The sequence below is a fragment of the Lepisosteus oculatus genome, chromosome 13, assembly GCF_040954835.1.
Source record: "Lepisosteus oculatus isolate fLepOcu1 chromosome 13, fLepOcu1.hap2, whole genome shotgun sequence".
Classification (NCBI taxonomy): Eukaryota; Metazoa; Chordata; class Actinopteri; order Semionotiformes; family Lepisosteidae; genus Lepisosteus; species Lepisosteus oculatus.
In genome coordinates, this window is record NC_090708.1 from 4,548,699 (window position 1) to 4,570,952 (window position 22,254).

General features: G+C 38.4%; 2 protein-coding genes across 5 annotated transcripts in view; one reads left to right on the forward strand and one right to left on the reverse strand.

Annotated features, from left to right (window-relative positions):
• Positions 1–17,967, forward strand: part of kcnab1a (potassium voltage-gated channel subfamily A regulatory beta subunit 1a) — a 100,381-nt gene extending 82,414 nt beyond the window's left edge. For all 4 annotated transcript variants that reach the window (XM_069197342.1, XM_015360858.2, XM_006637454.3 and 1 more), the window contains 9 exons: positions 2,176–2,220; positions 3,330–3,373; positions 6,568–6,654; positions 13,917–14,002; positions 14,707–14,827; positions 15,369–15,463; positions 15,612–15,732; positions 15,951–16,039; positions 16,607–17,967. In XM_069197342.1, the coding sequence (XP_069053443.1) occupies positions 2,176–2,220; positions 3,330–3,373; positions 6,568–6,654; positions 13,917–14,002; positions 14,707–14,827; positions 15,369–15,463; positions 15,612–15,732; positions 15,951–16,039; positions 16,607–16,696 (778 nt within the window). In that variant the 3' untranslated portion in view covers positions 16,697–17,967. The remainder of the gene's footprint in view (positions 1–2,175; positions 2,221–3,329; positions 3,374–6,567; positions 6,655–13,916; positions 14,003–14,706; positions 14,828–15,368; positions 15,464–15,611; positions 15,733–15,950; positions 16,040–16,606) is intronic.
• A 447-nt stretch (positions 17,968–18,414) lies between these two features.
• On the reverse strand, positions 18,415–21,638 carry ssr3 (signal sequence receptor, gamma). Its single transcript, XM_006637455.3, has 5 exons — positions 21,401–21,638; positions 20,401–20,527; positions 19,862–19,960; positions 19,267–19,398; positions 18,415–18,667 (listed from the first exon to the last, which is right to left on the reverse strand). The coding sequence occupies exons 1-5, from the start codon at positions 21,531–21,533 to the stop codon at positions 18,601–18,603; spliced, it is 558 nt and encodes a 185-aa protein (XP_006637518.1). The 5' UTR covers positions 21,534–21,638; the 3' UTR covers positions 18,415–18,600.
• Positions 21,639–22,254: the final 616 nt, after the last annotated feature.

The window sequence follows — 22,254 nt, forward strand, 5'->3', positions numbered from 1 at the left end:
TGTGCCTTTGCCGAAATCAATTAGCTGGTTTCTACAAACATGAGCCTCTTCAAAGAAAATGGATATGACAGATGCCATTATGTTAAATTCCATTATTCTAATATCATTTTTACTAGCTTCAACTGAATAAGCATTGACAGGTATTTATTTGTTGCATGTGTCTGAGCTCAAGTACTCTTGTGATTCTGAGATGTATTTGTAATTTTATCCATTGCCGCTACACAGGAACTAAGTTAAATGTATTATGTTTCTGACTCTTAAGGGCCTGCTCACAGTTTTCGTTGAAGATTTTCTTTAAAAAATTTTTTTACAAAAATGTACACCTCTGTTCAATAAAGCAGACTGTTCAAGAAGGTTTGAACTCTCTTCTCTGCAATCCTCCTTTCTGTGTTATGAAAATGTATTATAACTTTTATTGTTCACTTAAAGATTAGCAATACTTGTTTATCACACATGCTATAAGTCAGTATTGCTAGTTTCTTCTTATCAAAGAGATAACATGTGGCTGAAAATGTTTTGTCTGGGGCTGAGAGGTGTTGAGGGATAATAACTGATTTATAGCATTAGCATTCTCCCTGTATTCTTCTGAACAGGAACACTGGATGCTGTCAGAAGTACAAGCCTTGGTGTTGCTAATTCACCCATCTAAATAATATGAACTCTGCAACCTTCAGATTAAACATTTTTCTTCTCCAATTTAATGTCATACTCAGGGTCCTTCAGAAGTCTTCATAATAGGAAAGATATTGCAAAGACCTAGCACAGTATCCTGCTTGTTCCCACCTGTTGGAAACTTAAAGAACTATAATATTATATATTAATCTCTCACACCTGAAGAAGGCTCCACAGCTGAAACGTTGTGTTTTCTCTCGTCTCTTTTCAGCATGGAATAAACCTATTACTTGTTCCTTTGCAGCCTACGCATGCTGATGCAGCTACCCACCAATAATATTATATGACTTGACCTTAAATATAAACTCCTCCTTCACATATAAGATAATACCCTTTCTTTCTAGAAGCATTACGTCAGACCACTATTATAAAACAGAAAATTGAGTGAGCAGTCTGATTTTTAGCATGATGTGTTGAAAAACAAATTAAAAATGCATGACAAGCCCACAGTTTACATTGGTACAGAATGTAGGACAACGACAGGTCCACATGGTGCACTGTCACTTAATTTACATTCATTTACAATTTAAATGAGCTGCAGCTATCACTAGCAAGCAAAAATGATACTGAATGCACTTGTTAATATATAGGGCAACAACGGCCATTCAAGATGTGTCCTTGATCTTGTAAAACTTTTCGCTCTTTGTGTAATAATCCTCAGCAGCCCTTTTTTAGAACAACTGCAGTTTCAGGTTTAGGCTAAAATGACAGCACACATAACTGCCTATTGAATTGTTTCTGCCCATCATTTCCTTGAACAATGTCCTAGTGATAGTGAAAGGTCATGGGCAAGTGATGTGGGGAATTAATCTACTTTCCTCTTGGTTTCTGTGAGTATTCGCTGTATAAACCTCTCAGTTACTCTTGGAGTTGCTGTACAGCATATACAGTGCCCTCACAGCCCCATTCCTCATTCCAAGTCCCATTCCATTTCTCTAGCGCGTGCATCCATCCCGTCTCGAGTTCATGGACATGGAAATGAATTATTCTTTGCAGGAGGATTTAATGTTTGGAAATTCTCAATATTAAGTTAATGGACTCATACATTAACTTTATAAAGGTGCATCTGTCAGTATTTTGTATGTCTGGAGTAACTAATAAAAGTGTTTTATTTTCTTGATTAGCATTATAAATCATTTTTATCTTCTGTCTGAGGATATTAAAACATGTTTACAACATTTCTGTCATTAAAACTAAACAGAATTGTAAGGTGTGATCTATATAATGTTACTGCTATTTTCTGTTTAAACATTTTTAGGACTCTTTCTACAGATCACAGCAATAAACCTATAAAAAACAACTGTTATTATTTAAGAAAAGCATCTTTTGGCCATTTTGAGAGCATTGTTTAGCTAAATTTGTTCAGCTTCTTTGTTTGATAATTGCATCTAAAATTAGCTGTGCAGTAAAAGTACAGAGACATAAGGAATTCTGTTAATGGCCTGACTGCAGCAGAATCTTTGGTGCTAATTATACTATTTGCCTCTGGATTTGTTTGAACAGGAGATCCAGTCTTGTGATAACAACTAAGCTATACTGGGGAGGAAAGTAAGTTTGGAGTTCTGAAGTTTTCTTCTCACTTTTTCACTGGTTTATCAGTCGCTCACTAAGGTTTCTTTGTATGTATACCTCTCTGTATATCTATATAACAGAATCATTTGATTTCAAATCCTTACATTTTGCATACAAACAAAAGGAGACTATTCAGTCTCTGTTGGTTGGCAGCTAACTGATTCAACGATCTCACACAGGCATTTCTTGAATGGAGCCAGAGTGTTTTCTTTAAAATAACACTTGTCCGAGGCTTGAACAACTCTTTGTGCACAGAAGTGTCTCCTGTTCTCGATTTAAAAGCACATCCCTTTAGTTTCCAATTGTGTTCTCTGATTCACTTTTCACTTTTGAGCATGAAGCCCATGTCTTCAGTATTTCAATATTTGAACAGAGGTACATAAGTACTCTTTTCTGCTCAGAAACTGAGCTCCTTTTAACCTATCAATATAAGACTTTTTTTGCAAGCCAGGGAATATTCATTGTTGTTTATCCCAGGGTGAGCAAAGCATATATGAAGGAGAAACTCAGTAAATATCAGTACTTTTTCTAGCTACTGTACATGTACTCCTATGAGCTGTACTCCATTACCATGGAATATATTTATTCTTCATAGTCATGTGAATGAGCTCTAACATTTCACTACTGCACTGAGTAAGGTGTCAAACATCTCAGAAGTACGGTTTGTGCAGCATTATGCTAAAATCCTAAAAGGAAGTGTGAATGACACAGCTGTGAAATGAGATAAGGCTAGCAAAACATTTTCCTTTTCTCTGATGAGGCTGGATGGAACAATTCCTCTCTTCTTATAAATATTAATTCCTTTCATGAGCTAAAGGATATATATATATAATGTATTGTGATTATACCAACTTACTGTTCTAGGAGCAATGACAGCTTACTGCCAAATCAAACAGACAGATTGACAGATTAAATTTATTGTATTCACAGGAGGGAGATGTGCTGAACACGTTCTTTTTGTTTTTTTTCATAAGTCACGCACTGATTTCATTTGGAGTTCCTTGACTGCACTGTAGCAATTGCTTGTTAAAGCCTATTACACCCAACTTCAACTGACTTCATCTTTTTTTTCTCTGTTCATTCAGGGCAGAAACTGAAAGAGGACTTTCCAGGAAACACATCATTGAAGGTATATCTTAATTTCACTTAAATATATTCAATATAACATTCTGATGTAACATAATATTACTCAATTTTCCAAAAGCAAAATGAACCGACATCCACTCTTTTCCATCACATTTCATAGTTATGCAATCGTCTGTTGTATGCCATATTTGGAAAACAAGTCTACCATCACACAAAATTAATTTTAATGTTCACATTTATATGATTCATTTAAAAAGAATACAGCATCACCATATTCTAAATTCCACGCAAAATATTTTTGAGTGCCAATTAACGATACACTAATCTAAATGTCTGTTGAGAACAAACTCTAATTGACACTGACAACCTGGAGAGTCTTCACTTGCACAGTGACACATTTATTGGAGGAATGTGAGAGGTGTACTTATCTCAAGTGTACAATAGCAGTATCCCACCAAACTCTAATACTTCTGTTTGGAGTCCAGAGTAATAATTAATAATAATAATAATAATAATAATAATAATAATTACACTTATATAGCGCTTTTTCTGGACACTCCACTCAAAGCGCTTTCCAGGTAATGGGGACTCCCCCCCACCACCAATGTCCCGCATCCACCTGGATGATGCAGTGGCAGCCATAGTGCGCCAGAACGCTCCCCACACATCAGCTATCAATGGGGAGGAGAGCAGAGTAGCCAATTCATAGAGGGGGATTATTAGGAGGCCATGATTAGTAAGGGCCAATGTGAAATTTGGCCAGGATGCCGGGGTTACACCCCTACTCTTTTCGAGAAACACCCTGGGATTTTTAATGACCACAGAGAGTCAGGACCTCGGTTTTACGTCTCATCCGAAGGACGGCGCCTGTTTACAGTATAGTGTCCCCATCACTATACTGGGGTATTAGGACCCACATGGACCGCAGGGTGAGTGCCCCCTGCTGGCCCCACTAACACCTCTTCCAGCAGAAACCTTAGTTTTTCCCGGGAGGTCTCCCATCCAGGTACAGACCAGGCTCACACCAGCTGAGCTTCAGTGGGGAGCCAGTTGTGAGTTGCAGGGTGATATGGCTGCTGGCTTGTACCACACTCTTCTCCGTACTGCTTCCCAGACATTCCATATAGCAGGTGAATTTTTTGCCATTGGTTTTGCAACATTAGTTGGTGTTTTTTACCAAAACTTATGATGGCTTTTATGGAGGTAGAAGCTTCTACCAAAACTAATTAGTTCAATATTCATATATGTATAAATTAGTTTCTGAGAAATTCATATTCATATTCATAAAAAAAGTGGGGAGTTCAGTTTAGGTCTGCCAGGGAAACTTTGTCCTGGAAAATCCTTTGGTTTCCTTTAGGCAATGGCAGACTCATGCTTGTTGTTTGGCTCTACCTGGGGCACAGTACAGAAGATTCGAAATAAATAATGTGCTGGATAGTATTAGCATGCAAAGTATTTTAAACATAGTCCTAATTTGTTTTGTAAAGCTTTGAACGCTGTAAGAAGACAGTTTGTCAGAAAAATTACTTTTGTTTCCATGAGATGCAGTGTGCTGTCAGACTTCATCGAGGACAAAAAGGTTTAATGGTTTTGACCAAATGGTTTTGACAGTGTAGCTGTTTTCTTTAAATCCAGTTGACGCTGGATTACACTGCAACCAGCAACTTTACTTAACTTTTACTACATAGAAGGGGGCTCACTCCTGAGATAAATTTTATATTGTGGTTTTTTGTTCATGTTAGGAAAGGCTAAAAATTAAAACAAGTTGTGTCAGTTTTCAGTCAAAACAAATATCTTACGAATGCAGCGTGCTATAATTTCACAGCTTTTGTGCTTAAGCCTCCTTCATTTATTTTAAAACAAGTTACCCCTAAACAACCAGAAAGCAACAAGATATTAGTTTATTTTCCAGTGAGAAAACATTAAGCATTTAAGAGAGCTATACAAAACATTTAATTTTGTAGATTTGATCACATGTGTGAATTTTGATCAAAATGGAAATTTCCTTTATGAACAGCCAGCCTGTAGATTTATCCCTTTTTCCCATTTTGTTTTACTAGTGTTATTTATGTCTATCATTGATCATATAATATAATAAAATGAATGTTTGATTAGTATTAGTGTTGCTATGAAATTAGACTATCCTCATCCAGCTTCTGATGTTTTGTAGAAGATAGTTGCTTTTCAATATGTCACAAATGAATGGTAAAAAAGTCTGTGACTCGCATAACAGAATAAAATATTTTTGAAAGCACGACTGCATGTTAAATGTAAAATCATTTAAAAGGAAATTATTATAAAACATTGTCTAGCTTAAATGTGATCAAGCATGACCTCCATTCATGTGAAACTGAAAATTACTGATCTTTATCGTAATTTTAGTAGTCTTGAATCACCCAGATTGGGAATGTCCAAGACAAAGGAAAAACTTAAATATTTACCTTTTCCTTAATTACTTTGTGTTTTTACTTTATCTTCGATCATCTTCTTTGAATGTAACCTGTATTTGTGTGTTGTAACATAATTTGGTTTGTTTTAATATTCCTAAAACAGCTGGCAGTGAATTCCCAGAACAAACTACAATTTTGTTACTATTCTTTTGTCTAAATGGGCACCTTTTACCGATGTAAATATGTTTTTATTTGGGGGTTTTATTTTTTTATCATTTATTTGCCCTTGTCATATACATTATGGTGACAAAGACAAAAGTATTTCATTTCATTTAGCATGCTTTCAATAATTAAAAAACATCATCCAGTCCATGTAATTCTGCTTTAGCATATTTGGTACTTGCCTAAATTATTGCTGTCAACTATTAATTGCAAAAGAATACAAATACAAAATAAAAATAGCTAATAAAATGCAATTATGAATAATGCTTTTTTAAACTCAGTTGTTACTGGACTCCGTGTTCTTCATATACTTTTTCATCACATATTCGGGTCTTTTGTGGAGCCTTTTGTCTTTTGTCTTTTGTGAAGTGCTTCTGTTAACTTCTGTTTTTTTTTTACACAAAAAATGATACCCTTGCACTATTTTCTTAATAAACAGATGGTTGAGAATACTGTACATCTCCGAGTGCTGAAAAAAAATGATGCTTCATCAAAAACATTCTATATAAATCGAACTCCCTTAGCTTATTAGTGTACATTTAGCAGAAATAAACGTCTAATCTGACAGCTGGAGCTGGAGCCTTAGACCTGTAGTGACAGTTATACTCTTTCTGTGACTTTGCAGGATTAAAGGGCTCTCTCCAGAGACTGCAGCTGGAGTATGTGGATGTTGTCTTTGCAAATCGGCCGGACAGCAATACGCCAATGGAGGGTTAGTGCGAATTTGGTTTTTTTCTTTGTGAGTGTGCTTCACGTGAATGGCAGCCAATTTGCGGAACAACACTGCTCAGGCAAGATGCAGAGCCCCGAACAGATTATCACAGCAAGCTGATGTTCCGTTTGTGGCAACTGAATCATTTACAGTAACTATAAAATCTCTCACAGGGGATTTAAACTTCTTGTGGTTTATGCTAATACCAGTTTGCATAACTTAGTACAGATGATTACAGCAAGGGGAAGTAAAATATGAGCATTTATAGCCTAGAATTAACAAGTAATTGTTAACTGAAAAACTGAAATTATTGCTGTTTGACTACAAAATGGGCAATAACTACTACTAGCATAGTTCATATTTTCTTACCATTAATTACATAAATCGTTTATTAAAAAATGATTTCTGTATTCTTCAAATGTTGTCATAAATGCCCTTTGTCCCACAGTATGGCCTTACATCTTATGTAAAAGGATATACCACTGCCAGTGGCAGGAAAGTGACATTAGCAGTCACAATGTCACTGGATAAAAAAAGACTGATTCAGTTAATGACCATCATCCAAAGTTCCCCCAAGACAAGCGATTCCAGCTGTTAAAAGACAGATAATGCTCCCTATTGAAGGGGCTGTAAATTTTAAACAAGCTAGTTACCAAAATGGTGACATAGAAATGTTGAAACATGGGGGAGTGAGCATTCTCATTCCTGTCAAGAGTGACAAAGCTGATGGTCGTAATCTTTGCATCATATCACTGTGCTAAAAGGTAACTGCAATTTTAAGAGTGAGATAGTGATATTTTGGGATTCCTTTCTTTCTTACACTTTCATAGCGCTGCTGTCATATACTGTACTTCAGAGTTTGTCTCTTAAACAGCTGGGCACCAGTGCCCTGTCATCTCTAATGAAACCACATGTACAGTATTTTCCACTGCCCTTTTCAGTGTCTGTTCAAGACCTGCTAATAATATGGAAAATGGCCCGGAAACAGTAACCTGGAAGACCAGAACTGCCTTCAAAGGATGACAGCTTTAGGAGAAAAGAAAAAAAAGGTCCAGATATAAAAATACTGTGCAATAGAACTTAGAGGTTACAATAATTTGAAGGGACACTTATATCATTTGTTCTCATCCTTGAACTGGGGTGTAGTTTATCCCAAAGGGTGGACTATGGTACCGTTACAGTACATGATGAGACCTAGTCTCTTCTCACATCAAAGTAGAGCCTCTGACTGCAGGCGTGTTTCTGCTGTTGATGGCGAGCCCTGTACATGCTTTCCTCACAGGACTAGATCTGTGAGAGACCTAACATTTGTTTGCATTTACTGCAGCCTTCAAACAAATTGACTGTGAGCAAGAAGGGACTGAGGCCCTGTTCAGCAAACTCCAACTGCAGTTGTTTACAGATGTGTATTCCTACCAGCTTTTTCTTTGGCAATAATGGGCTCATACAACCCATTCTCAGTTGTATATTCACTTCATGCACAATATTATAAACCCACAATTCCAATATAAAACATCTATCTGATGCTTTGCCATTCTAAGTGATGCACAAGCATAAAAAAGCATAGCTATCAAGGCACAGTATGTATAAATGTGTGTAGACGGTAAAATATATATTTTGGTTTCGATTTTTACAATATTTTTACAGCTTTAATTCTTTGTGAGTGTGAAGCCGTGTCGCTTAATATATTGTTATGTAATATAATAAAGGGCATTCTTACCGCTCAGAATCTTAATAAGAAATTTCAGATTGGTTAATTAAAGCCCCGAAGGTTTTGTCGCTATTATGTGTTGCAGGACATTATTACAGAAAGCACATCCTGGTGCTAAGTTTTTACTGTATAAGTAATCCTCTGACATTAACTGAGGCAGCTTGCAGCTTTGGCATTTTCTTTCTTGTAATGTTCCCCTCGGTATTGCTCAGTCGCTTTAATTTTGCTCTTAATAAAACACACAATCATTTATTCAAACACACAGTGAGCACAGGAAACCAAATGCGTGGTTGCTGTGACAGCCTCTGTTGCACTGTTAAATATCCCGAAGAATATTATTTACCACAGCACTTTGAAACCAGTGGTATTAGTGGTCACAGGGCACATCTCAGTAATGTATGTGCCGGGCTGTGGCACAGTCTCTAATGTAGTTTTTAACAGAGATTCAGGAGGTCAGATTATACTCTCTCCAACATATATATTTATTGTATATGTCTCCTCCTAACCTTCCCTTTGCACACCTCTCTTGCCACCCCAACTTCACCCTTGTAGCAGCTCCCTAGCTCATTCCTTGTGAAAGTGAGGGAGAGTTCAATCAGCCTCATCTTTAATGGCAGGTTCTCCCAGCTAGGTGAGTTACACCAAACAGAATCTAATACATTTGGTCCATATCTACGTTATTGCATTTATTAGGATCTGCCTGAACTACTGAATTAAGTTTTTTATGCACATCGTGCACATACTGTAGCTTGCTGCTTTGCAGGTGGTCTTTCTGGCCCCTAATGAGGTGGAGAAAATATAATGCATAAGAGGTCCTTTAAATGTCTATCATTTCTCTTGGCACTCATCTACTTTGAAGTCATTCATCTTTGCCTCTAACCTAGGTATCTAGATGCAGAACACAATTTCCTAACTCCTTCTAATTCACAGCTTCATCCTTTCAGAGCTTGAAGCTTTTTGTTTTTTTTTCCTAACATGTTAAAACCCTGGGAATATTCTTTTGTTTCATCTGCATCAAAGCTGCTTTGTGGAACCTTAAAATAACCTTGTTATGTTCTTAAAATGGTTGCTAATAGCAGGTTCACGTGCTAGACATCTAGAAAAGCCTGCTGCAGTGAAGGTGATAGTGCAGGACACAGACTGGTAATGTTGGCAAGGTGCTCTTTTGAGGCAAGATGAAAATGATTTCCACACTGTTTAAAAATATAAAAAAGCACAGAATCATACCTTATTAAGTGATCGCTGCACATCTGCCTTTTTTTAAGTTTGTTTGCAGATGTATTCAACAGATCAAAGGGCCTGTAACAATGTCAAAATGTGGTCTCGAGCAGTCAGTAACCAGATAGATATGTAATGTTTGTAATGTATTCCTTTGTTTGCAGATCTGTATTTAGAGTTCAGTTCTATTATTTTCAAGATAAAACAAGAGACTGGAGAAGAAGATTAACTGGACTATATACTGCCTATTTGTATTTTGTTGCTTTTATATGCATTTTGAATTATTCTGATTCAGAAGAAGTCCAACTCATTTCGGGAACCCAGCATTATATGGGATTTATCCTCATAATAGTTCCATCCCACTGTTTTAACCCACTGAAGCTAAGCAGGTGTGAGCCTGGTCAGTACCTGGATGGGAGACCTCCTGGGAAAAACTAAGGTTGCTGCTGGAAGAGGTGTTAGTGGGGCCAGCAGGGGGCGCTCACCCTGCAGTCCAGGTGCTTCCTAATGCCCCAGTATAGTGATGGGGACACTATACTGTAAACAGGCGCCGTCCTTCGGATGTGACGTAAAACCGAGGTCCTGACTCTCTGTGGTCATTAAAATTCCCAGGGCGTTTCTCGAAAAGAGTAGGGGTGTAACCTGGCCAAATTTCCCATCGGCCTTTATCAATCATGGCCTCCTAACAACCCCCCTCTATGAATTTACTACATTACTTTGTTCTCCCCCCCCACCTCCCCCACGCCCCGGTTGGAGTATTTCTCGGTCGCAGTTAATGGCAACGACAGCTCAAAGATTTGGTGCCGACAAGCGGACCCTGCTGATGCAGGATTAACGCTAGGAAAGAGAGAGTTCCATCCCACTGTTTTACAGCTGGGTACATAGCAAATAGCACCCTGATTTGTCATGTCAATGAAGGACATGAACAGGCCCGGTCAGTACTGGGATGGGCAACGTCTATGGAAATCCAGATTGCTGCTGTACATGATAATGGTAGACCAGAAGGTGGCACTCTTCGCTCCAAACCAGTGCCCTAGTATGTTGGCCTGAGACACTGTTCTGTAGGTGTCTTCCTTTGAAATAGAAAACCTTACAGTCAGGCTGCTGTTCCCCTAACTAGTTAACACCAAACGTTAAAATATTTAATGCACTATACCTTTGTACTCTTTATCTCATTGTACTTAGATTTTTACCTAACTTACAATTCAGAATGAAAGAAAATGTCAATATAGTCAATATACCCGTTTCCTAAACACAAATCACGTATATAGACTTTTCTCTGTTTGCAGTATTAAATGAAACATTACGTAAATAAAACTGTCTTGCACATTTAAAACGTTGTTTTGAACATAATGTACCAACATTTGGATTTTTAATTCCTAACACATTTTTTTCCTTTGTCGCTGTGGACTGGCATTTGTGCCAGCCAAAGTCATTCTCAGTGGCCTGTGTCATCTTCCTGATGGCGGCATCAAGCTCTTCTGGAAAGCATGACTTCAGAAGCTCCTTTCATGATCAGTGATTCTCAGGGTTATGCGTTCTAAATCTAAATGGCCTTGTGTTTGCAGAGAACCTGCTAGATTTTATATTGCGCAGTTCTATTTTTCACCTTTGATGCAATCTGCATTCAGTTGCAGGAATAAATAACTTGTACAGAAAAGTGAATGTTTATTGGTCACCCTGGGTTAGATACTCCAAAGCAATCAGCTGTGAGCTACCAGAAGTGTAGCTGTGAGACTAGGGACATACTTCTATAAAATTGTTTCATAAGCTCTTCAGTGTGCATGTTTAGCCTAGCGTGAGTGGGAAGCTTTTTTAGAAAAAACACGTTTTTTTTTTTACATGCAAATCCAAAAAAGAAACAGAGAATTTTATGTCGCAGACAAAGTTAAAAAGATTTAACATCGTATGTTTTGGAACATTCCAGGTGAAAGTCCTTTCCCAGCGGTTTAGAAATAAATATAAACAAAATGTGAAGCAAAAATGTCATTGTTTGTTAGATTTGTGTACAAGATTTGTTATTGTCAATTTGTGATTTTTTTTCCTTGAAAATTGCGTATCTCATGATAAAGCGTAGAATTAGCCTTGCATAGACCAAATTTAACACCAGCATTTCACAGAAGACTTGTGTAGTCTGAGAGCAGCAATATCAAAGGTTTTACATGGCTGGGCTTAGTGGCAGCTTAGTTCTTAATATCAAAGAATAATAGAGGTTTAAAATGTAAAATAAAACAATGTTTCTGTTCTGGGAAGATAATTGTGAGAAGCTGTATTTGCATGTCTTGTTTCATTAGCTTCTGCCTTAAAACACAGCCCCTCATCAGGTTCTGAACAGAAACTAGCAAAACATAAAGCCCTTCCAGGGCCTCAAAATGGAAATGTAACCTTACACACTGTACTTACTCACAGAAATGGGTCAGCATGGAATAAATGTATTGGAAAACATGAAAGTATTAAGAGATTAAGACAAACCTATGTTTGTGTTTTAGTCCAGTTACTGTATATATATTATGCTGCATATTGATGATTTGATCTGCATTTCCTTAAATATGTTCCAGCATTCTTAAAGTTTACGTTCTAGAAATTTAAGGTTTTGTGTCATTTAGGAAGAAAAAAAAACGATTTTTCTTGTTTTCTTTGTAAATAATCGAAGTCTGCCAGCACTAGAAGTAAAACTGACCCCAAATATGACTTTCCCACAGGCAGTTTCTCAAAACATATGACCTACTACCATAATCTTCCTATTAAATACCGGAAAGCTAGGCCAGCTACTCGGTGAGAGATTCAGAATATCTGCTTGTGAAGGAAGAAACTCTCCTGACAGCTTTGCCCTGTCTGAATAACTGTATCACTTCCTTCTGCATTCACAGCTCTTACATCCCACTTCAATCACCCACACAAGTTCTGTTTTTCTGACAGTGTTTGGCCTTGGATACAACAAATGCGTTTTCAATGGAGGAAATTTTGAAAGACTGACGTAAATAACATTTTTGGGGTGGGCTGTTAAGAGAAAAACATTATTCCGGGTTCCCTGCTTACTCTTTATGCAGGTTTAAGTTTAACACTGTAGACATACAATTCATTACCGTTTTGTGTGTATTACATTGCCTGGGCACATCAAAATGAGAATGAATTAAAACAGTCTTGTTAACAAAGGTAATACTGACAAGTCTGTTTTAATGGGGTTTGCAAAAGAATAACGCTGACCATCTGCTCTACAAATCATAACACCCTAAGCCTCCCTATTTCATAAGGAACTATTGAACGGCAAAAGTGATCTCTTAAGCCCCGATGTAGTCATTTTTAAAACGTAAATATTTTTAGATGTCTGTCAAAGAAATTAAAGGTTATGACCATTTGTAAATGGGTTTGTTTTAGAGGAACTTCAGTTTAAGCCAATTTTTCATGCATGTTTGAAAATCTTGATAACTGAAAACCTGAAACAGTGTTAAGAAATACATCTAAGGGCTACTTAGGTCTAAAGTAAATTCGTTATAAAGCACTTGTCACATATCGTTTGTGCTCATTTCTGTCGCTTTTATATATGCAGTTTGCTGCCGTGTTTTAGAATGCATCATGTTTTGTAGGTGCATGAATGTGGACGGGCAATCAAGGAGGACAAATTGACTACTTCAGCCCCGTTTTACATAACAGTCACAAACTACTGTAATGGAAAATGTCAGCTAAATGTGATAATAATCTGAGATTACCATTTATCTCTCTATACAGAGAAATTCTGGTGATCAAGATGAATATATTTTCATACTAAATTAGGTAACAGCTGTGTGCTGTTTTTAACTATTGACTTCGTGGGGTACCAGAGCCACATTAAAACGAATGTAAAAGCGCCACCCTGTGTTGAACGCCTGCATGTACAGTACTGTCTTTTCATCAGGACTGCATCAAGCGAGCTCAAGGCAATATTTCAGCGGAACTTAAAAACGTGTCAGAACCCCAGCCTTCAAATGTGTCTCATGAAACGCGGAAAACTAATATAAAGAGGAATGGGATCTCTTTTTTTTTTGTTAGCTGTATGGTGCAAGGGAAAGAGAAAGTTATAATTTTATGCCAAGTTTTCTTGCAAGAACGGGAAAACTCAGAGCACCGGGGAAAAGACGTTTTGTAACGCTGTGCGTGAGCAGCCAAACGTTAGTACACACGCTTGGTGAACAAAAAAAGCATAGTATCTCAGGGGTTATGTATTGTATAGGAGAGGTTGGTATACATCATGATATTGATTGATAACGTGATATTGATTGAACATGTAGATATTCTCAAGGATCCCTCCTCAGTGTGCATTCATGACTTCACGTGGCTGTGTTTCGACCTCCAGAGATCGTGAGGGCAATGACGTACGTCATCAACCAGGGGATGTCCATGTACTGGGGGACGTCCCGGTGGACAGCAATGGAGATTATGGTAGGCTGCGAATTTAATACTGCTGCAAAAGCTTACTGCGGCTGTTAAACTCCTGCTAGTGTTACTGCTGTATGCCAGTTTATATTTCCTGCTATAAAACGGTATGCCAGTACTTAGGTGATGCATAAAAAAATACCAAACGATGGAAATCCGTGTGTGGTGTTAATACAGTAAACTCAAGAATCTGATATATGTAGAATTTCAGACCTTCGGAATCAAGATTCGGATTTGCAGAAGTGCTTTTTCTGCAAGTCTGCTACTTTAACATGAAACAATTACAAAATTCACACCTTTTTTATCAACTTTTGTTTTTGTTTAATACACTGCTGATTTAACGGAATGTTTTGATCTGTAGTGATTTCTTTGTTGGTCTGGGATGTTTTTTTTTTGTAAAGGGAGGGAGATCGACTGTGAATATGTAATGGATAACTGACAGTGCGTGTAGGAATATCTTCAAACGTTTCTTTTGTTTTAATTTTTTTGGCCGCGCTTCAAATCTGTGTATGCTAATTCCGGTTGATTTAATTAAAATTAACTGAGAGCTTAGTGTGCATTAACACAGAAGAAAGCAGAGTAATTTAAATGACATAAATAATTCATAATAAATACAATTTGACTATCACGCAGCGGTAAAGGAGATGAATTATAATTTGCTGTAATTTGTAACACTGCAATTACAGATCTTCTGCATCCTTTCATTACAGGAGGCCTACTCAGTAGCAAGACAGTTTAATATGATCCCTCCAGTGTGTGAGCAGGCAGAATATCACCTGTTCCAGAGAGAAAAGGTTGAAGTCCAGCTTCCAGAGCTTTATCATAAAATAGGCAAGTTTGTATCACCCGTCTTCCTTTAAAACAGTCAACAACATAAGGCCATCCGTTTGTTGCTAGTTTTCATTTCTCGTTCCTGTTAAAACCGAACACGCCTCTATAACCTCTCCCCAAGTACTGTAACTTCCTAGACTGTAAAGATTTTAAGATCAGTTGAATGCAGTATAACTCCTGATTAGTATTTTTTTAATGCTTGAATCTCTGCTCTGATCGCAACTGACACCAGCATGTGTGAACGATGGAGGCCAGCTATTATTAAAGATGTGTGCCGCCCAGGCACACATACAATGTAACAGCAACAAAACACCTAGCTAAAAATGGAGCAAGCACAAACACACACACACTTATGTGGTCGCTTGACTATGTGCACCATGTACAGGATGACCTGCTCTTGACAGTCATGCAGAAGGATGATACACATACATTTATACCCTTGTGTATCAGTGCTATTTTAAGATCTGTAATGCAGCAGGACTGTATTAAGAAAGCTGTGGCTGATATGACATCATTGGCTCTATTCAATGTGTGTGTGCAGGTGTGGGAGCGATGACATGGTCTCCTCTTGCCTGTGGCATCATCACAGGAAAGTATGAAAATGGAGTTCCAGAGACGTCCCGGGCTTCCATTAAGGTATGCTGTTACCAATCACAGTGCTAAGGTCCAAACCATCATCCTTTCTGATGATGTTTCTGCCAAGATTTCATTGCAGTTTCTTTTTTTCCCCTGCTGCGTTTTTAAATCATGAACATCTGACACATCGTTTCTTTTCTTTTCTCAGTCGTATCAGTGGTTGAAAGATAAAATACTGAGCGAAGATGGGAGGAGGCAGCAGGCTAAACTGAAGGAGCTCTCACACATTGCAGAAAAGCTTGGCTGCACGTTACCTCAGCTGGCCGTGGGTAAGACAAAGCCCGTTAGTGCGGAAACGTGCCACAAAGCTCAGCGTGCCGCACCTGGAGCCTTATGTTTATTTTAGAATTCGAGACGACATTGCAGGTGGTGTCGTCTTTTTGAGACCCGTTCAGTTTTAATTGGATCGTTGGGATGGTTTTCTTCAGCCATCCACAGTTTAAGAAGTAATTAAAGTGCAAAGACCAGCATGTGTTCGCCTTTTCAGCCTGGTGTCTGCGCAATGAAGGTGTCAGCTCGGTCCTGCTTGGAACATCTAATCCTGAGCAGCTTACGGAAAACCTAGGTGCTATACAGGCAAGTGGAGCATCTATAAATGTGTGAACCTTGCAGTACTGCACTGTTGCTCTAGAGCTTAGGGATTTAGAAAGCTGCTATTTCGGTGGCATGGCTATTATTGATGCTGGAGTTAGAAAATGCCGAGGGGCTGATGTTTCCTACTTCATGCTCGGTGCACAGCTTGAAACCCACAGAGTCGTATCAATGCCGCACTTCCTCCCACGATTGTGCACTGCACTTCTCTCAGAAAAGGGAAGAGAGTCACGAAATCAAAAGGAAATGTTTGTAGCTCTTGTGGGGATTCTTAACTTGACCAGTTTGGCCTGCATCTCCACTGAAAAATCCAAGCCCTTGCACTTTCTAATATAAATAAATTTGTCTTCCTTCTAGTCAAAATGTAATATCACGTTTGAAAATGGAAACATCCCTCAAATATACTATACAGTACACAGCTATACAATAGCTGCATTGCTACTGGTAACATTTCTCTGCAATTAGAAGTGAAAAATGACCACGTTTTTTTTAAAGCAAAGTGGAAAACTCTGTCCTTTCCCTCTATTGAGAAGTTTTCGATTTTCCCTTCAGGTACTCCCAAAGATGACCTCTCACATAGTTGCAGAAATTGATCACATCTTGGGGAACAAACCCTACACCAAGAAGGACTACAGGTCGTAACCACATGACTTTAGGGACGGTGACTGGAGAGACATGAACCTGCTTCCCGAATAGTCCCACTGAAACGTGGTCTGTGCATCCCCCCCTGCCTTCTTCTGCTCAGAACAGTGTAAAAAAAAAAGCTGAGCTCTTGTAAGTGCATGTTGTTGCTGAAATAAGTGTGCCTGAAGTATTTTTTAAAAAGCACATCTATAAAATATCAGACAAGGATACTTTTGTATTTTTGTTATTACCTTCTTAAGCTGCATAAAGCTTCCTTCCTGCGCGTCCAGTGTACAGTAAATGTAACCCGTGCTTGAACGAGAAGGCACCAACCACTCTCCTCTGTACGGTAACTGGAACTAATGCTACAAAGAGTACCATGAAAAAAGTGGAGTGAAGTCAGCTAGAAATACACACTGTAAACCCTCTCATGTTTAATGGCACTAACCACAGAGCCATGAGTTCTTTGACGTGCAAGAGAAGTACCGCCAAAACTTGATCTTACTGGGTCCTTTTGCATTTATTTAAAGAAAACTGCTTTTACCTTTTGCCTGCAAACTGCAGCATTGATTGCAAATGTAATGATGAGAATGTATAAGCAGCTACATTTTAAAGCCCCTGAAGACCAGTTTATCATATTGCTTGTTATGGGGCTTTAGACTTAAGCATGTTATGGAACGAGACTGCAAGCGTGTAAAATCTGTCTACTTTCAGATATCTTGTAAATAAACGGCCAGGCCTCGCAGTTTAAATATACAATATAAATAAAATGTATAGAATTGTTCTTTACAGCAGCACAAAGGCAACCAGTAGATTTTTTTTCTCAAGACTTTTGTTTGTAAATGTCATACTTTGGCTTTATTTGCAACAAGCAAATTTACCAATTAAAAAGCACAAAATAAAATCCCATCCAAAAATAATATAAATTTACAGTCCTGTTGCTGCTCAGTGTTCTTAATTTTACTCATTCTTGGTACATTGTGTTTTGTTCATTTGAAGCCCACAGTACAGAGTGCCTTGAAAAAGCCTTTTCCTGGTGTTCAGTCTTTCAGGCCACCATAGAGTTATGTGGCAATTTACCTGCTTTAAAAGAAAATGTAAATTACTCTGGAGAAAAAAAAAGATCCGAGTCCTGTTTTTCTACAATTTGTAAAACTATATGATGGGAAGAAAACGTTAACTTCTCAGGCTCTTGAAATGTGTTCTCTTTCAACCACTCATGTGTTCTGTTACAAAACGACCAACTGTACATATCTCAGCTTCAATAAATAAATGCACAATGCAGAAAACATTGGTTTCGCATTGCTTTCGTGTACAATCTAGTCATGCTCGTAGACTGAAGAGGGAAATTGCTCTGAAGAAGCCACGTCTCCTTGATTATGGAAAGCCTCTTTTCAAAGAAACAGACAGGCAAGAGCTTGATGAAATCACACCAAATTATATCTAGATGCAAATAAGACTCTCCTGTTGCATTTACGATACATAAATGCAATGAAGGTGTTTTTATATTTTACCAAAAATCCACTACCAAAATTACACTTTACCTTACTGGGTCCGCACATTTAAACTTGTTAAAAAAATTACGTTATAGAAACTACCCCACACACACATATATACAATGTTTAATCATTATCTTCCTAAAACATTCCAAATCTGTCGTATCCATGTGTATTCATTCATCAAAAATGTAGGACAGTAATTAACTTCAAGCAGTAAAAACCACCTAGAAAAATGACTTTGGAGTTTACAGATTTTATTGGTAAAAAGGTGATTTCCATCGTCTGAAATGCATTAGAAAAGTCCACATCTCAATTTCTGACCCATTTCTTCTATACACTGTAATCCTGTAAAAAAAATCCGAGATCCCTCCCCCACTCCAATTCGTCGATCAATACTCTCCTCCCGAGATGCAAAAAAGTAGATCACTTGGACCCTGTAGACAACAAAGCAATGAGGCCAGAAGAAGCGCTGATTGACAAGATGTAGTTTCTGGAGATAATCTGTCAAGGAAGACACTTCAAAATAATTATATTTCCAGCGTCACAATTACTGAATACTATAAGGGGACTGGATGTGTGTATTCAAACTCCTCAAGGGCAGACTTCACAGTGCAACACAAACCAGGGGACACAAGGGGGAACTATGTGCAAGAGCATTTAGAACTGAGTGCAGGAGGCACTTCTTCGCCCAGATGGTTAAGGGAGCTACACAGCCATGTTGTCAACTATACAAGCTACCCCAGCCATGTTGTTGAAGCTGATATCCTAGTTTCTTTCAAGAAACAGCTGAATGAGATCCTCGATGACCCTCCTCTCATTTGTAACTGTTCTTACAGTGCAACAGATACAAGACCTATTGCCACCTGCTCATACACAAGCATTGCTGATGATGGCTTGCAACATCATACTAAAAATATGCATACCCCCTTCTCTGCTTGAAGCAATCAGCTATATTTTGACAGGATACATTAAGAGCAAAAAACACACAGCATGGGTTCTACAACTGTTACCAAGGGACAACCTTTACCCATACAGTACATCAATAGAAATGCTTTCCACTCTGCTCTGGAAACAGAAGAGAAAGGATACACAGTCGGGTTGAAGTTCTTGAGCAGGAAGAAGGAAGCAATGATAACCAGAACCAGGAAAAGTGTATTGTTGTAGAAGATGGAGAAGGTTGTGGCTTCATAATCTGCAACTTCATTCTTCTTCCAGAGGATTCTGTTTAACAAGATTACGGTAAGAAGTGCCTTATACCACTAGCACCAATAGGAACTAGAGGTTAGGCTGCTTTCCTGTACTAGACGGAAACTAAATGGACACCCGTTGCTTTTGTTTTTAATAAGAAAACACATACAGATGCAATTATTTCTAATTATTTTAAGCACCTTGCTAGCTAGTCTACTGCAAAAATATATACCAGTAAATCTAATTATAATCCCATAGACCATCACATCATACACATTAATCCAACATTTTAACTTTCCTGGTCTCTGTATGATGAGATAAGTGTGTACAGATTTTCACCCTCCTATTCGCAGCTTTTAATAGACCACAAATTAAAGGATATGCATACTTGCCTACCACATAAAAACCCCTGAACTGCAAAGATCACTTAGTCCCACATACTGGGACATTACATTATTATTATGGGGCGGGCAGCTTGTCCCTTGCTCTTACTAACCTCTCATCCTTCTCCTTGCGAGACATTCTCTTGTTGTCTGCCTCGGAGAGTTTGCGAGTGACCTCCTTAGAGACTGCATCTTCGCGTTTCTGGGCCACTCTGATGGGAACAAGATGCACTGGTAATTAACCGATCACAAATCAAATTCATTACTGACTAAAACACAAATATTTTCTGCCGGTACTTAATGACATTGACACTGCAAGGAAACTTGGCCTGAGGCTACTTTCTACTGCCAAGCCTCCAGACACTGATGACAAAGCCATGAAAAACCACTGAAGCACAAACCTTACTGTCATTCAATTAAACCTCTCGTACATGTATTTTAGAGATCCAGTACACTGATCAAATAATTGTATGAGTAGTTTTAATTAGCAATAGTTAGCAATATTCATATAAAATGATTTCAACATTTAAAGAAATCTATGTCCAATCTGGTAGAAGCTGTGTAATGAAAAGATTTGGGATCAGTAGAATAAAAGAAACTTAAAAGAATAAAAGAATAAATAAAAGAATAAAAGAAACTAAAAGAAACTTACTTGTGTTTAAGGACAAATTTGACGTTTTTATAAGCAAAGGCAACCAGGTATGTGCTGACTAGGGTCATGACACTGTAGAGAACTGCAGACTGAACCAAATCCATATGCCATATCCTCCAGTAAAGCCCTAAAAGAGGAAAAAAGATTCAATTGGGTTTGAGTTAACATTCTGTTTTACATCTGTATTAAAATCCATAACGATAGGAGAGGAAACTGTGCAAGTTTGAGAAGATCAAACACCAAATCAAATATGTATGATAGGCAAGAAAAAAAAAAACGTGACAATCCAGGATTTTTAAAACCAGGTAAAATGCTCCAGTGAAAAGGCCTGGGACTGAAAGCTCCTGAAAGTACTATAATTCACTTCTTAGCATCGGCCACATCATATCGACCACTATCCAACAGGCCTTTGCAACTAAAGATGCCAGTCTACTACATATTGTAAACCAGTTAGATTTGCTTTTTCATGCCAATTTGTAATCGGCAGTAGAAACAAAATTTCACCCGACTGAAAAAAACGCACCTAAAAGCATCAGTGTACGGTGTACTCGAAACTCATTAGTGATCTATTGTTGTTTTCGTATGCAGCTTGTACAAACACTACCGCAACTCGAGAACACGGTTCCTGCCACGTTGCACAATGCAGACGCTGAACTAAAAATCTTCCCTCTCAAATATAACGAATATTTTGCCAGACAAAACTGAAAACTGAAATATCCAAAGCTAACCAACGAAACATTGAACAACCTTTATCTTCAGATTGGAAATGCCTTCAAGACAGGCCTCTTGGTCCACAGCAATGTCACTGCTGCTACTACAGAGAAGGAATGCCACATCAGCCCAGCGATACATTATTGAACTTCTCCATAGCCGCAAAATAAAAGGTTTTGACCGTAACAGCCTACTGCTCGCTATGATCTTATTCCAGATTTTTGAACGTTTTTTCACGCTATGCGTTATGCAAACACTTTGAGTAAATCAAGCTGCTTCATTCACTTACAAATGGGAATGGCGGACACGATAAGGGCATTGCCGTAGAAGAGCGCAGAGGACTTGGCGGACAAATTCCTGCTGAAATCCTGGAGCAGCAGGTCTTCTTCAGACTGCTGTTTGCTGGTACCCTTTGGAGCCATGCTGTATGAATCGGTTCTGCAGTACAAGGCTGACACGTATGAGCTCCGGCTGTGAGACACTGCAGCCCAGACCTTACGCTTCGTCAGCACAAAACCGGAACCGGAAGCAGCGGGACTGGGACCGCCACCAAAATACACAGCTCCGAAGGTGAAACTCTAGATTTTTCCGCGATCTCGATGGCACTGATCGGGGCTGTTCTCCCATCTGCGCATGCGTTGTTTCTATCCGTGTCGCGTGCCTGTAGCGCCACGCCCCTTTGGGCCTGGGGGCGGAGGGAATGTGGACCGTAGGCCGGAAGTGCCCTCTGATTGGACCACACCCGGGAGGCGGGGAGGATTCCGCGAGTGGAATCGCGCATGTCCGAGCCGGGGTTTGAACGACTGGAGGGAGACGAAATTGTTTACAAACGATATTTTAATGTTGTTTTCGATGGGTTAGGGTTAGGGTAAGCTGAAACACAACTTAACATTACATCTTTTTCATCAAAACAAATATCAGTATTGATTTCTTTTTTAATATAAGTCTGTAACTTATATTAAGTTTATGTCCTGAAAGTTTATACCCTGGGACATAAAAATAAATGCTGAATAGTTTCAGGGCTATTGTCACAAAAAACTCATTTATCTTCTATATTAATTTTAAATCGCTGGATAACAAGAGCCTTAACTGGGTAAATTCGATTAAATATTTTGTATGAAACCTCCTTAACTTTATCAGTAA